This window comes from Panthera pardus, unplaced genomic scaffold, assembly GCF_024362965.1.
Source record: "Panthera pardus isolate Hobbes unplaced genomic scaffold, ASM2436296v1 HiC_scaffold_24, whole genome shotgun sequence".
Classification (NCBI taxonomy): Eukaryota; Metazoa; Chordata; class Mammalia; order Carnivora; family Felidae; genus Panthera; species Panthera pardus.
The window spans coordinates 12,248,841-12,264,131 of NW_026526810.1; the positions used below are offsets into that span (position 1 = coordinate 12,248,841).

Consider the following 15,291-nt stretch of genomic DNA (forward strand, 5'->3'; position numbering starts at 1 on the left):
AACTCTTGATTTCAGCTCAGGTCATGATCTCAAGTTTCATGAGACCGAGTTCTGCATCAGGCTCTGTGCTGATAGCATGGAGCCTGCTTGGGATTCTCTCTCTCCTGCTCTCTCTGTACCCCCCTCAAAAAAAAAAAATAAAAAAACTTAAAAATATATACTAAAAAATGTTTAAAAAGGAAAGAAGGGAAGGGATCTCTTCACGTCCCTTAAGGATGGCCTTGAAATGGAAGGAAATCCTGACCCATGCTACAACATGGATACACTCTGAGGACATTGTGCCATGTGTGCCAGTCACAAAAAGTCAAATCCTGTATGATTCCACTTATGTGAGCTGCTTAGCAGTCAAACTCATAGAGAGGAAAAGTAGAATGTCATTGCCAGAGCTTGGGGGAGGGGTTATAGGCAGTAATACGGGCTGAATCGTGTCCTCCCAAACTCATAGATTGAAGCCCTCCCTCCAATACTCAGAATGTGACTGTATTTGGAGACACAGGGTCTTTAAAGAGGTAATTAAGGTAAAACGGGATCATTAGGGTGGGCCCTAATCCAATACGACTGGGGTCCTTATACGATTGGGGTCCCTAATCCAGTACGACTGGGACCTAGATACACACATAGATGGAGGGAAGACCGCCTGAGGACACGGGGGAGAAGGCGGAGTCTCCCACTTTCTCTGCCCCTCCCCCACTTGCAACGTTTCTGACTCTCTCAAAATAAACTTAAAAAAATGGTTAAAATGGTAAATTTTATGAGTGTTTTACTGTGTTAAAAATTTACAGAAAACAAAGGAAAAGAGGAGAAGACAAGTGGGAACTTACTTTGCTTCTAAAGCCAAGGCGATGATGCCCGCCACCATGGGGGCTGAAACCGAGGTCCCAGTGTGGCCGTCGGTACAGCGCTGGCGCAGATCCGTGGTGACCTGGGTGACAAGAGGCTAAGTCAGCTCCCAGATGTCGGAAGCTACTCAAGAGGCACTATGCATTCATATCTCTGCAGTCAAGCTTTTTTTTTTTTTAATGTTTATTTATTTTGAGAGAGGCAGGAGGGGCAGAGAGAGAGAGAGGGAGAGAGAGAATCCCAAGCAGGCTCCGTGCTACCAGCACAGAGCTCGACATGGGGCTCAAACCCGGAACCGTGAGATGGTGACCTGAGCCAAAACCAAGAGTCAGATGCTTAACTGACTGAGCCACCCAGGCGCCCCTCTGCAGTCAAGCTTTGTGTCAGATACTCCCTGCTAATCTGCTTTGCTCGCATATGTAAAACACCGACCCACTGCAGGGATGAGCTAATCACAGCCTGAGAACCAGGAGACAAGGAAGATGGAATACAAACAGCTGGAAGCAAGACAAACAGCTGGAAGCCGCATAACCTCCTTGTTGCAGGTGTGCGTGCTGAGACACAAAGGTAAGACAAAATGAAACAAAGAGGGCCTTCCATGGCAGAGTCCCCATGGCGAAACCACCTGCGCTAGCCCACAGGAATGACCCCCAAGTCACCTCTGACCTCAGAGCAGCTGGAAACATGCGGGGGGGGGGTGCCCAGGTGGCCCAGACAGCATCTCTGCCTTTAGTCAGAAGATCAGAGGTCAGTCATAGAAGGTCACAGATCACTCTCCACCAAGACATCCTCCTTAGATCATTGACTGTGTCCCAAAGCACCCAGTTCTATCTGTAGGAGCGGACGAACCCGGCGAGTTCTCCACCTTCACAGCGCCTGCTGTACGGGACCACGAAGCTGGCCCTTCTCCTTGGGGAGGCAAAGCTGACTCAGCAAACTGCGGGGGCCCCGCATGCCTTCCTCTAAGGCACTGACTCCCAGCTGGGTGGGGAGATTGATTCTGGGCCCCACCAGCACACAGCCTGATTTGCCCCTTGCCTTTGAGCTGAAATGAGGAAGCAGCACCAGGGAATCACCCGATTTGGGTTGGGCTGTGCCACACCTGCTGTGCTAGATGGGATTCTGGCCCTCAAGCTACTCCCCATGGGCTCTGCAGATGGGACTAAGGTTGCTGATCAGCAGACCTTAAATCAGTGAGAATATCCTGGATTAGCCAGTGGGCCCACTGTAATCACAAGGGCCCCCAGAAGTGGAAGGAGGCAGAAAAATGTGTCAGAGAGATGAGGCAGAAGAGAGGCCCAAGCCATCATTGCTGGCTTTGAACACAGAGATGGAGAAACATAAGCCAAGGAATGTGGGCGGCCAGGAGATGCTGAGAACAGCCCTTAGCAGACAGCCCACCAGGAAACAGGAGCTCAGTCCTATAACCACAAGAAAGTAAATGCCGCCAACAACCTGAACGAGCACAGATTGGACTCCCCACTAGAGCCTCGGGAAGGGAACACAGCCCGGCAGGCACGTGGATTTCAGCCTCAGGGGACTCAGAACAGAGACTCCATGGAGGCTGCTGCACTTCTGACCTCCCGAACTATGAGATAATAAATCTGTGCTGTTTAAGCTAAGTTTGGGATAGTTGGTTACGACAGCAATAGGAAACTGATAGCCTCACCAACTGCAAGCCTCTAGTAGCCGATCTGCATAGCCCTGAAGCATGAATTGCCCTAGTGCTAACAATCCAGATCCTCTCCCAAACAGAGTATCTTCCTTCTTCACGTTCCGGCTGGGCTGCAATCACCCAGACAGGATCTAGCCTGTCTCTCTCTCACACACAGGAAGGATTGTACAGGAACACTGGCAGAGACCAGCCTGCTCCTCCCTCCCTGTTCAGCAGGACTGAGGCAACCTAACGTTAGGAAGGGCAGCTGAGGGTAGGGAAGTAGGGACAAGGATGCAACCTCCCTGACCCCAGGATCTTCATCTGCAAATGGGCACAATGCCACATCCTTTATAAGGTTTCTGGTGAAAGTCACAGCTGGCACCTGAAACATACTTACAATGGTGGCCCGTGAGGGAAACTGAGGGCATCTGGGCAGGAGGCCAAGCTCCCAAGAGCAGGTGAGGCCCATGAGAAAGGGCTACTGGGGAGTGAGCAGTGGGTCCTCCGTACAGGGAGGAGATGGCTCAACCAAGTCAGGCAGGTCCCCCTTCCTGAGACCAAATGTCGTGCATGGTACTCTGCTCATGTTCAGCGAATGAAAGAGCCAAGGAATAATTGAGTAAGAGATGCTCACGTTATGTGTCACTCCATGTATAAAGAGTCACGTGTCAGCACCAGGCAATCCCACCCTCCAGGCAAATGCTGCCTGGCATTCACTAGAGGGCACGGATGGGACAGAGCCTTGATTTCCAGCTGACAGCAAGCTGCCAAAAGTCCAGAGCTTGGAGGTTCTCTAAGGGGACTCAGAGCAAACACTTGGCTCTAGTTGAGCTGAAAACAATAATAACAACAAACAAAAAATGCCGTCCATACTCTCAGAGAAGAATTCCAGTCCAGAGCAAGAACTGACTCACTCTCTCTTTTACCATCCTCTTAACTACACCCTTCTGACCCATGTTATGGCTCAGAGAAGGGACTTAAGAAAAAAGAATCAAGGCTTTTGTAGCTAAGGTGTGTGCACACGCAGTATGATTAATTAAGCAAATAAAGCTGCAAGCCCTGCTCCCAGGGTTGAGAGACAGGGTCGTCCGGCAGGAAGCCTCTGGTACAAAGCGTTCAATGACCCAGTCTCCACCCCACACGCCTCCAGCCAGCAGGCCTGTTTAACAAGACCCCGGCAAGTCCGTGTTCAAATGAAGCTGGATTCCTAAACGAACAGGACACCGTGCAGAATCTCGGCCGCCTGTCCCAGGGGCACGTGCTCCAGTAGAAAAGGAAAATAAATTAATACCTTCGTTAACTAGCCCGGGCCGCTGCCAGGCTGGTGGCGGAACAGCCGTGGCTGACCTTTCAACTGGTACAGAGCAAAGTGGGGAACAGGGAGCCTGTGTGCTCCCGCAGAAAAACCTAAAAATAAATTTGCAAATAATTTCTCGAGATGCGATGAAGCAGCAGGAGAAATAAAAAAGATGCTAGTGAGCTTGTTTTCAAATTAAACCGTGTCTGGCCAGCTCCACGGTCTCATTTTTTAAACGTCTAAAAAGCAACTTAATGACTGTGCATTTGAATTCTGCATTAATTTCAGTTCAAAATCCTCCCCCTCTTTACTTTTCTTAAAGCAGGAAAGCCTGTAGGGAAAAAAGAAACACGGATTCCACTTTTTAAAAGAGAAATCACACTGATGTCCATTGAAGTGAAAGTAACAGACAGAAAAACCAGTGCTCAATTTGAAGGGTCTGGGGCAAGTCCTTTTGTTAGGGAGAGGATGGCCTGGAAGAACACTGAGATCTCTAAAATGTTTCAGTATAAAACCAAGACTTTCCCTTCCTCTCTTTGACACGTTGAAACTGAACCGGTCAGCTGGATCCCAAGCGATGTGACCACAGAAATTTAGAGAGCTAAAAGGAGGCACAGTGCTGAGAATGCACCCCATTCTTAAATGCTATTTTTAGATCTCTGAAGCCAGAGAGGGTTTTAATCGGTATTTTGTGCAAAAATTAGAAAGGCAGGGCCTGGGGAAGGTTGCCAAGGGACTGGGGTTTCCCTCGAGGTACAACCAGTTTGCTGATGGGGGAGGTTGGTACCCTGGGAGCCAGCACAAACTGGCCTCAGGGGAAAAGAAACTTGTCCCCAAAGGGCTGGAGGAGCAGATCCTAAGCTGTCCACCTGGCCAAGAGGACTCACAATTTTCCGCTCGTAGAACGCCCCGCTGCTGTAGGTGGTGGCCAGGGTGGACGCACACTCTTCCAGGTACCACGGCTTGTAGCCGTTCTCGGTGGTGCTGCTCACGGAGATGGTGTAGATGCTGTTGGTGTAGCCATCACAGGAACAGTGGTCCCCCTCTCTCCCGCCATTCCCAGATGCCCAGACGAAAATGGAGCCCAGGCCCTGCCGACCCTAGACAGGAAGGATAACAAGGTGTCAGTCAGCCCCGGCAGCTACAACTTTGAAGAGTGGGTCTCACACCAGCCAGGAGTCCTTCCCTTGGAATGTCCCTTCCAAGGGTCTAAGAAGGATGCATTCAGGGGTGCCTGAGTGGCTCAGTTGGTTGAGCATCCAACTTCGGCTCAGGTCATGATCTCATGGTTCACGAGTTTGAGCCCCACGTCGGGCTCTGTGCTGACAGCTCAGAACCTGGAGCCTGCTTCAGATTCTCTGTCTCCTTCTTCTGTCTCTGCCCCTCCCCCACTCGTGCTCTGTCTCTCTCTTTCTCTCTTAACAGTAAATAAACATTAAAAAAAAAGGATGCATTCAGATTGTATGAAGCTACCAAGGACATGGTTCTGTGGGCCCCTGTTTTATTTTAAAGGATTCTTTTATTTTTTTAATGTTTATTTATTTTTGAGAGAGAGAGAGCATGAGTAGAGGAGGAGCAGAGAGAGAGAGGGAGACGCAGAATCTGAAGCAGGCTCCGGTCTCTGAGCCATTCAGCGCAGAGCCCGATGTGGGCTTGAACCCACAAAGCTTGAGATCATGACCTGAGCCAAAATAGGATGCTAAACTGACTGAGCCACCCAGGCATCCCTCCTGTTTTATTTTAATAGAGCACTTCTGCCTGTGGTGACAGGATTAATGCTGCAGAATCACAGATTGCACTGAGGAGATGGCCCAGAAAGACCTCTCTGTTCTTCATGGGAAAATCAAGGGCCTTCAAACAAGCTGTTCTATTCCAGAGCCATGCCTGTAATTTCCATCGTAATGTCCGATCATCACAAAGAGCAATATTACTGAGATGAAAAATTGATGGCTGAATTTATAACATTGATTTTTCTGGACTGAAAGAGCTGGTCCTATGAGGCAGAGGGCGAATTTTCTTAAAAACCCAGTGGAAAAGGCACATGTCTTGGAGAGCAAGCTAATTTTTAAAAATTGTTTAATGTTTATTTATTTTTGAGAGACAGAGCATGAGTAGGGGAGAGGCAGAGAAAGGAGGAGACACAGAATCCAAAGCAGGCTCCAGGCTCTGAGCTGTCAGCACAGAGCCTGATGTGGGGCTCGAACCCATGAACCATGAGATCATGACCTGTGCTGAAGTTAGATGCTTCATGGTGCTCCAGAGCAAGCTAATTTTTGAAAAGAGGGGGTGGGACTATGAATTCTGGGTGAGGACTGAATAGGTAAAAAGGGTCATGGTCCAGAATGCCCCGGCTGCTCATGGCCATCTTATGAGGGCTTCCCAGGGTCCCCGCCATGGGTCCACATTAAAGCAGTCAGATGGTCAATGCCAGACAAGGCCAGCACTTCACCTGTACCTAGGTTTTTATTTTTAGGAACGCATACACGAGAGCAAGTGTTTGAGAGGCAGTGGTGGTCAGGGTAGCTTCCTGCAGCTCTGTTCCATCCCACATCCACAGAAGCAATGATTTCTGATCCAACCAAGTCACAAACACCAGCTAAAGATGAATTAATCCAAGACAGAGCTCACCATTCTGCCCAAGTGGCTGGACCCATTGGTGGTACACAGCCAGCCCCAGAGAGCAGTGCCAACACCCATGTGGGTGAAACTGGACCCACAGGGCCGGTAACTTTGGTGTCCTTGCCGAGGACCCTTCTTTCCAAATAAGTGGGAGGAAATTGATACTTACGCCCAACAACTGGCCAATTCAAAGAAAACTTGCAACAGAATTCTGTGATCCCCATAGAGTCCAACTGAAGCCTTGCTGCTGACTCAGGGGGTGTTATGCTCACTCTGAGTTCAAGTCCATCCCAGGCTGAGTAGATCCAACTACTCTGAAAGCCCCATGACGTTCCACTTTGTAGACCAAGTGGACTATAGTTCTTTGCCCTTTTGTGCCTATTTGTCATGACTCTGACATTTCCTCCAGTTTCCAACCTGAGGCTCTCAACACAGTCCACAGAAGGTCCCTCACACTTACACAATCCCGCTGCTCAAAGCTGCCTCACTCACTCCACTTTCCACGTGTCCCAGGGGGGCCTGTCCACATGGCCATGAGCTCCACAGAAAGGTTACTCACATTTAGCCAAAGGTCAACCTTCTGGAAGAAAGGCGCAAAGTACCTTAGAAATGGGTGTGTCTGTATGTAATTCTCTTTGAAACTAGTTCAAAGAAACGGAAATCCAAATAAAAAGGTATTTAATCCATCAGAGCCGATCTTTATTCCATGCGGATTATTTATTTATGAAACACTGTCATTTTGCTAAGTGGGGCCTATAATCTTATTGTTCCAGAAGCACAGACGATGCCTCCACACAGCATTCCTCGTACTGGAGCATGCACACAGGTCACTGGGGGCTTTGCTCCATGGCAGACTCAGACTTGGCAGGTCTAGGGGGAGCCCCGAGATTCTGTATTTCTTTAAAATAGTCTACTTTTTTTTATTGTTAAAAAATGCTTATTTATTTTGAGAAAGAGAGAGACAGACAGTGAGCAGGGGAGTGGCAGAGAGAGAGGGAGACAGAAAATTCCAAGCAGGCTCCACTCTGTTAGTACAGAGCCCGATGTGGGGCTTGAATTCACAAACCACGAGATCAGGACTGAGCCAAAATCATGAGTCAGGTGCTTAGCTGACTGAGCCACCCAGGCTCCCCAAGATTCTGTATTTCTAATGAGCTCCCAGGTGATGCCCGCGTGGTTGCTTCTGGACTCCACTTTGGGTAACAAGGGCCTAAAGTGCCAAAGGCATATATATTCCACCTAACACCACACAGCTACTCCTAGACCAATCCATTCTCTCAGGTGTCGAGGCATCAAAAACCTTTCTCCTTCCTGAAAAGTCTCCTAAAAAGAAAGTGAAAGTGAGGTGGAGAAAATACCCAGATCTGAGGTGTGGGAGATGTGTTCGCTGTCTCTTTCATGTTCATTTCCCAGGTCATGGAAGCTACAGGGCAGACGTTATAGGAGATGACAGTTCAACCCCAGCCATGAACTTGCATTTCTGTTCAGGACAGTCACAACCTCAACTGGATCAAAACCTATTTCAGCGTCCTGCCTGGGAGGTGAAGGGTTCATCTGTGAACTCCGAAGCACCGTTCCTGAGGGCTAGCAAATGCCCGGCATCTGGGCAAGGCCAGCCTTTCCAGCCTCAGCCATGTTGCATCTCCCCTTTGGGATGACAAGCTACGTGAGGGGTAAAGCTTCCTAAGGACCGACATTAGGCACATCCCTATGCCAAATTATGGTCTCTGAAGTCTCCAAACCACATCGTCCACCAGAAATGAAGTCAGACTTGACAGAAAAAGACTGTAGGTGACAAATGGGGCACCGAGGAGGAAAAACAGATGGGGGAATGTGGTCTGGTTTGAGATCACCAAATTTCTAGGAGGATTTTCAGTGACAACTTTAGACGGCTACAATTTAAGGCTCCCTATATGATATATTTTACTTCAGAATGACTGAAAAAAAATGAAATGACCTCAGTATTTCAAGCAACTGTGACAAGAATGACAGGGAACCACATGGTCCCTTCTGCAGCTTCCTCACCCCCCCTTGACAGCCTGATGAAGCTGACGCTGCTCGGAATTCGGCATGCAAAGAGCCCCTCTCTGCAGCTCCAGGCTTTCCAAAGTCCTCCATGGGTTCGTCTACACAAACCCAAGTAAACTGAGATACCAAAAAATTGTTTGAAAACAATTCGGGGCACCTGGGTGGCTCAGTCAGTTAAGCGTTGGACTCTTGATTTCGGCTCAGGTCGTAACCTCATGGTTTGTGGGATTAAACCCCATGTCGGGCTCTGTGCTGACACCATAGAACCTGCTTGGGATTCTCTCTCTCTCTCTCTCTCTCTCTCTCTCTCTCTCTCTCTCTGCTCCTCCCCCACTCACACATACACACTGTTTCAAAAATAAATAAATTTAAAAAACTTAAAAAAAAAAAGAAAGAAAACAATCATTTATTTATCCAGGAAATGGGAGGCCCTGTCCTAAGACATCAGATCTTTAGAAATCATCTTCTAGAATAACACATGTTTAGGATTAACACCATTCAAAGCAGTGTCTTCCACACAGAAAATGTGATCACTAGTTTATAGCTTAAATTAAGCTTAACTTTTAGGATGTTCCACTTGTCACCAAGAGTGAGATCCATGTGATCTAGTGGGTGGTAGGAGCTGAGTACTGGGAAGATAAGATATTTTTACCGGGCAGCCCCTTGTAGGCAGCAGCTGACTTGGTCACAGGACCTTCCAGCACCTGGCACAGCTCAGGTGCTCAGCAACCTGACAGAAGCAGCTTTTGCATTTTCTTGGAGTTATGGGGGTGGGGGGTGGGGGCAGGCAAAGGAAGCTGTGTGGTGTCGCAGGCATGACCATAAGGTCAAATGCCAGGTTGGGAGCATTCTAACACATAAATGCTCAAACTCCACAAAAAAGTAATAGAAAATGGCCAAACTCAATACATCCAGAAAAGCGATCAAGTTATATTATTTAGAAGAAAGAAATAATGAACAGGGTTTAAAAAAGATGGCTCCTCTATGAGGCAGGGCCAGGGGTTGGGCAGAGGGTAGACAAAGAAAGGTTGCCTTTAACACAATCTTCTGATAATATTTGATTTATTCATTAACTATTTATTAATCACATTTTAATCATGGTGCATAGGTTACAATAAGTAAGGACTTTAAAAAAATGTTTTAAAGCATAAACAATAAGGGGCGCTGGGTGGCTCAGTCGGTTAAGCCTCTGACTCTTGATTTAGGCTCAGGTCATGATCTCGCAGTTTCGTGAGTTCAAGCCCTGCATCGGGCTCTGTGCTGATGGTGTGGAGCCTGCTTGGGATTCTCCCTCTTTCTCTGTCCCTCACCCACTTGCACTCTCTTTGTCTCTCTCAAAACAAATAAATAAACTTCAAAAAAAATAAGATTTATAAAGCACAAATAATAAAATGGACTTGAACCACCCTCCTCCCCAGCCCTTCTCCCCCATCTCCAATAGAAGTCAGAAGTATGAATGCTGACCCAGGGATGCTTGGACTTCCTGCCCAAACCCCTGTCAGCATTGCCAGGCCATACCCTATACTCTGGGCTGGGCCTTGTTGGGCCACCCAAAGCCACCCGGACACTGACCACAACTCTGTCTGCCTGCTCCAAGAAGCTGTCCTCACCCAGAAATCTGCCGCACCACCTGGCTTACAAGAACTGGGTCATCTCCAGTCCCTCCTTCCCTTCCCCCTGCATTTTTGACTCCCAAGGACCCAGAACTAATGATCACAGAGTGACTGTGGGTGGGCCTCCTGGTGGGTGGAGGAGAAGAAGGCTGCCAGCTTCCTCTGCTTCCCCTCAGCTGGTCAGTGGAGAACCAGTGCTTGGATGTTTGCTCTGTTTAGTCCCTGGTGAGGCTCCACCCAAGAAATCCTAAACACATTAGGCTGTGTGCTGGCACTGAGGGCAAAAAGGCCAGGCCTTCCTGCTTTGGAGGCCCTAGATTAGCACACGCTCGTGACGGACACAGGAAGCTCCACAGCTGGGTGTTTCCATGGGCAGGTGGTCCCAGGCTCAGGACACCCCTTCCACCTGCACATTCCAGGTTAACAGGCCAGGTAGTTGGACTAAGAGCCCGGCTGCCCACCTTCACATACCCCTTGGCTGGGGGCTGTCAGGCTTCAAGGCACAGAGTCCTGGGCTTGGCGGGTGACCAGCTGGCACCTGCTGAAATAGCCATTCTATGACAAGGTGAAATTCTTCTGCTCTGGATGGTAGAGAGCCACCTCCCTGAGCCCCTAAATGACTTCTCCCTCACACTGGTCCTGGCACAGCAGGGCCATCCTGGTCCTCTTTTGGGGCTCTGGCTTGTGTCACTCTGTTTTTAATCGTTAAAAACTTTGTTTTACTCTTCCCCCCCGCCCCGCTCTGAGAGATGCACCGAAGCCCTGAACAACTCACACCTTTTTAATGCCATACTCGAAGGCTTGTTTAGCCAGGCGGCCAGGCCCATCCACGGTCTTCCCGTCGTCGTCCGGCCCCCAGCTCGCGCTGTAAATGTCGATGTAGTTGGGTCTGATGCCCAGAGACTTGGCCTCAACCACATCCGTCACGTCGCCGTCCAGCATGCGGATGCCTGCAAGCACACAAGGGGGCTCCATGCACACCTGCTCTGCACTTGGGAGGGCGGCAGAGACCGTGACCCCAGGGCACAGGGGTACGGCCAGGGAGCCCCACACAGTTCTGGAGCCTTCTATGCTCTGCACTTGGGAGGGCGGCAGAGACCGTGACCCCAGGGCACAGGGGTACGGCCAGGGAGCCCCACACAGTTCTGGAGCCTTCCAGTGTCATTCTGGAAAGCTTTCCCCCCATCCTGTGCTGGCCAAGGTGAAGGACTTCAAATACCATCTGGGGCCACGCTGTGGCGTCCCCGACACAGGACAGCAGCAAAGGAAATATAAGTGTTTGGAAAATATAGGATTTAAGCCATTTCCTCAGTAGCACGATATCATTCTGGTATTTAACAACAGAACATATTAGACGTATTATGATTATTATTTCTAGAACAGAACTCTGGGGTCATTTTCAACTTTCCCTGCTGTCAACAGTTTATTTCTCCTTTTTAAAAAACATGACTCCATCTCTGATTTGTAATTAGGAGTTTTTAACCTGAAAGACAGAAGGCCTCCCCCTAGCATATCAAGGCGGGGGGTGGGGGGCATCTTATCTCAGTGTGTATTCTGGTTCCGGGTTCCCCAGAGGGCTCTTTAGGTGCTGGGGAGTACAGATTCCTCAAGAGCACCTCAAAAGGAGAGGGGGTGAGCCAGGAACCTCTTCCGAAGCCTGCCTCCTCGGCCAGGGGTCCCCTGCCCGCCCTGGGCCCAGCATTTGCCTCCGTTAATGATTACACTCTGCACCCAGCAAGTGTGGTACCCTCGTGCCTCACCCAGAGAGGGGGTCTCAGCGATGCTGGTTTGTGACTGGGAAGCAAGGGTAATGATGGCCACCAGCATGTCCTGCCTGGACGCAGAATGGGACCTCTCTGAGGCTCAGAAAACCTGTGCCCTCTCACCCTGGATCAGCGCTCTTAGGTGACTCCTCGGGGACCACAGCCACTCCGCTCAGAGGTCCCCAGAAACCCCTCCTCCACCAGGCCCAGCTCCATGTGTGTGGTGGCCATGCCAACGAATTTTAAATCTTGAGCTATTTAAGACATAACAGGAAAGAGGACTTTTTCTGATTATAAGCATCACATATGCTCTTTGCAGAAAGTTTGGAAAATAGAGAAATAACTAGTGATAATATTTTGGTTATTTTCTTCCAGTATTTTTCTTTGGCCACAGCATGCACTTTCTCTCCAAGTTCTTTTTTTACCACAGAACCTCATACAGAACATTTCCCTGCGCCATTAAAGACTCTTCTAAGACTCGATTGTTAATGGCCGCAGCTTACCCTCCCGTGCACCCCAGCCCAGGCGGCACTTTCCCCGAGGTTTGCCTCACTGAGCAGAGAGGCCCCCACCTCCCCCAGACTGGGCTGGATCTACTCATGCAATATCCCAGAATCTGCGTCGACAAGAGAGCACATATGCCAAAAATAGAAACGCGGAATACAAATGACTTTAAAAGACAGAACAGTGACTTTTCCCCAGGATGAAAAGAAATGGTACAGGGTTCAGGCAGGAAGAACCACAAGAAAGAGACTCTTTGAGGGGACACCCTCCCCAGGGGCTCAGGGACAGATGTGGGATGTGGATTAAACCTTCCTGTCCCACCCATTTTAACTGGAATTGTGGAGATGCCTTGCTGTCCCTTTTGATGGATAGTTGAGAGGCAGAGATCCCTAACACATAAATTTCGAATGATACCTAATCTCTCACCCAGTAACACAGGGATCGTAGACGAACAACTAACAGTACTTTATGATTTGTCAGGGTGAGAAACTTCCTACCTACAGAGAATGTGAAGATGATTTAAATGCAGCAAATTCTTCCACCCTATCAACTTGTCCTGCCTGGTTTTTGAAGGTTCAGGTTGCCCTGAAGTGTTCTCCTTCAGGCCTGTCCTAACAATTCTGGTTGTGAGTTGAGAGAGAAAAGGTAAGAGGCACCGTGCAGGGTCCCTGGGAAGCCGAGTAGGACAGTTGTGCTGATAGGAGGAGGGAGGGCCACCATAGCACACTATCTTGGCCCTGTGCTTACGTGGGACACAAAGCAAACTGGAACCGCTTACTCCAGAAGCCTGGAAATCGTACTCAAAATCAATGTCAGAGAAATTTATAGCAAAACAACAGTGAGACTGAGGTCTGGGAGACATCAGGAGTTCAGTGACAGGGCCAAGAGCCATTTGAGAGTGTTACGGCACAGGCAGTGACAGAGGGTGGTGCTGGAGTCATCAGAAGAACCATGTCTTTATGGTGGAAAGACCTTAAAAATGAGAAGCAGAAATAAATTCTAACTTCAACCCTGTCTGTTCTATCTTCTGGCTCGCTATCTATTTCCCTTCCTCTCTTTACTACCTGTTATGGACTGAATGTTTGTGTTCCCCCACATTCACACGCTGAAGCCCCACCCCACCCCGTGTGGTAAGGACAGGAGTTTTAGGAGGTAATTAGCTTTGGATGAGGTCATGAGGGTGGGGCCCCCAAGATGGGCTTAGTGCCCTTATAAAAAGAGTCAGCAGACAGCTTGCTTCTTCTGTCTCTCTCTACCGCATGAGGACACAGAGAAGTTAGCCATCTGTGAACCACCAAGTGGGCCCTCACAGGGGAGCAGAATGAACAAGCACCATGACCTTGGACTTCCAGCCTCCAGAACTGTGAGAAGTAATTGTCTGTTTTGTAAGCTCCCAGTCTGGAATTTCGTTATGGTGGCCCCAGCTGATGCAGACAGGACCTCAGCTGCCTGGCTTAGGATGGGCCAGGAAGCCACCACTGTTCACACACTAAGATGGCACCACATGGCCAGTAGATGTGGACTCCTGTCACCGCTCCCGAGGAGTGGCCCATGGAGCAGAGCTCTCTACGGACAGTGTGCCATGGGACGGGCAGGAGGGAGGTGGGTCATGCCATGGGTGACAGTCCTGCCGTGACCACCAACTAGTGACTCTGGGAATTACCCCATGTCACTGAGCCTCCATTTCCTATAGATTGCATTGATGAAAGTTATCATATCTACAAAGGTGCCATAAAAGCTAAAAAAGAGGGGTGCCTGGACAGAGACGCAGAGATCCAAAGAGACATAGATTCCGAAGCAGGCTCCAGGCGCTGAGCTGTCAGCGCAGAGCCCGACATGGGCTCACCAACTGTGAGATCATGACCTGAGATGAAGTCAGACGCTTAACCGACTGAGCCACCCAGGTGCCCCAGTTTTTTACCTTTGTTTTAAAAACATATGCTATTTGATAATGTATGAAGGATCATAAGTTACATACATGTTAGTGGTAAAGCCTAAGGAAACTGACATTCACAAGCCCTCCATCCATTCAATGTAAATATAAACATGACCCACTGGGGTCTCTACCTATGCCCTGCCCTTCACAGAGGAAATTACTCAGAATTTTGGACTGTCTTTTCATAACCTTTTTTTTTTTCAAATAAAGGGATGCTTATTATATGGTTTTAATGTTTATTTTTGGGAAAGAGAGAGAGACAGAGCATGAGCAGGGGAGAGGCAGAGAGAGAGGGAGAAAGAGAATCCAAAGTAGGCTCTAGGCTCTGAGCTCTCAGCACAGAGCCTGATACAGGGCTTGAACTCATGAACTGCCAGATCATGACCTGAGCTGAAGTCGGATGCTTAACGGACTGAGCCACCTAGGCGTCCTCATTGCCTTTTAAAAACTAGTGTTTTAACACAATTGTATGCATGCTTAAATAACATATTGCTTCCTTTTGCTTGTACTGGGAATTAATCCTTCATTGGTTAGACACATTACCACTATCTTCTTTCAGTTGAAGCCTTGTCTTCTCACTTTATTTATGGTATCTTTTGCTAGACAGAGATACTTAATTTCAAAGGAGTAAGAACGACTTCCCTTTGAGGATCAAGGGAGTTATAATGGAAGCCAAATTTATGTGAGTTCATTGGGATCTATTGCGGGGTTCCTTTCTCCCTTTTATGGGTGGGGCAGATCCACTTTTTACATCAGCTCAGTGTACTTTCCTTCTTTCTGATTTCTGGGTGGACACGATGAGTCAGGGTGATCTGAAAGGTTATCTTTCTTCAGTCACTGGTCTCTGTGCTCAGGGCTTCCCTCTGTCAGAGACACTCGGCCCAGGTGCTTACTTAGCCATCAGCCCAAAGAGAGGGGCCATAACCAGTAGTACAGGATGTTGGCAGTGTGCTGTGGCAACGGTGTGGCCTCTGGCAAGATTAAAGAGCAGCTCACAGTGGGGGAAAGAGAACAGGGGTCAGAGAGTCCTGGGG

At 48.9% G+C, this 15,291-nt stretch overlaps 1 protein-coding gene across 2 annotated transcripts in view; it reads right to left on the reverse strand.

The window, feature by feature from the left end:
* The window catches only part of PCSK6 (proprotein convertase subtilisin/kexin type 6), a 191,294-nt gene that overhangs the window by 79,518 nt on the left and 96,485 nt on the right, over nt 1–15,291 (reverse strand). For both annotated transcript variants that reach the window (XM_019460080.2, XM_019460081.2), the window contains exons 7-9: nt 10,832–11,004; nt 4,682–4,894; nt 822–922 (exon numbers count right to left, since the gene is read on the reverse strand). In XM_019460080.2, coding sequence (XP_019315625.1) covers nt 822–922; nt 4,682–4,894; nt 10,832–11,004 — 487 coding nt within the window. The remainder of the gene's footprint in view (nt 1–821; nt 923–4,681; nt 4,895–10,831; nt 11,005–15,291) is intronic.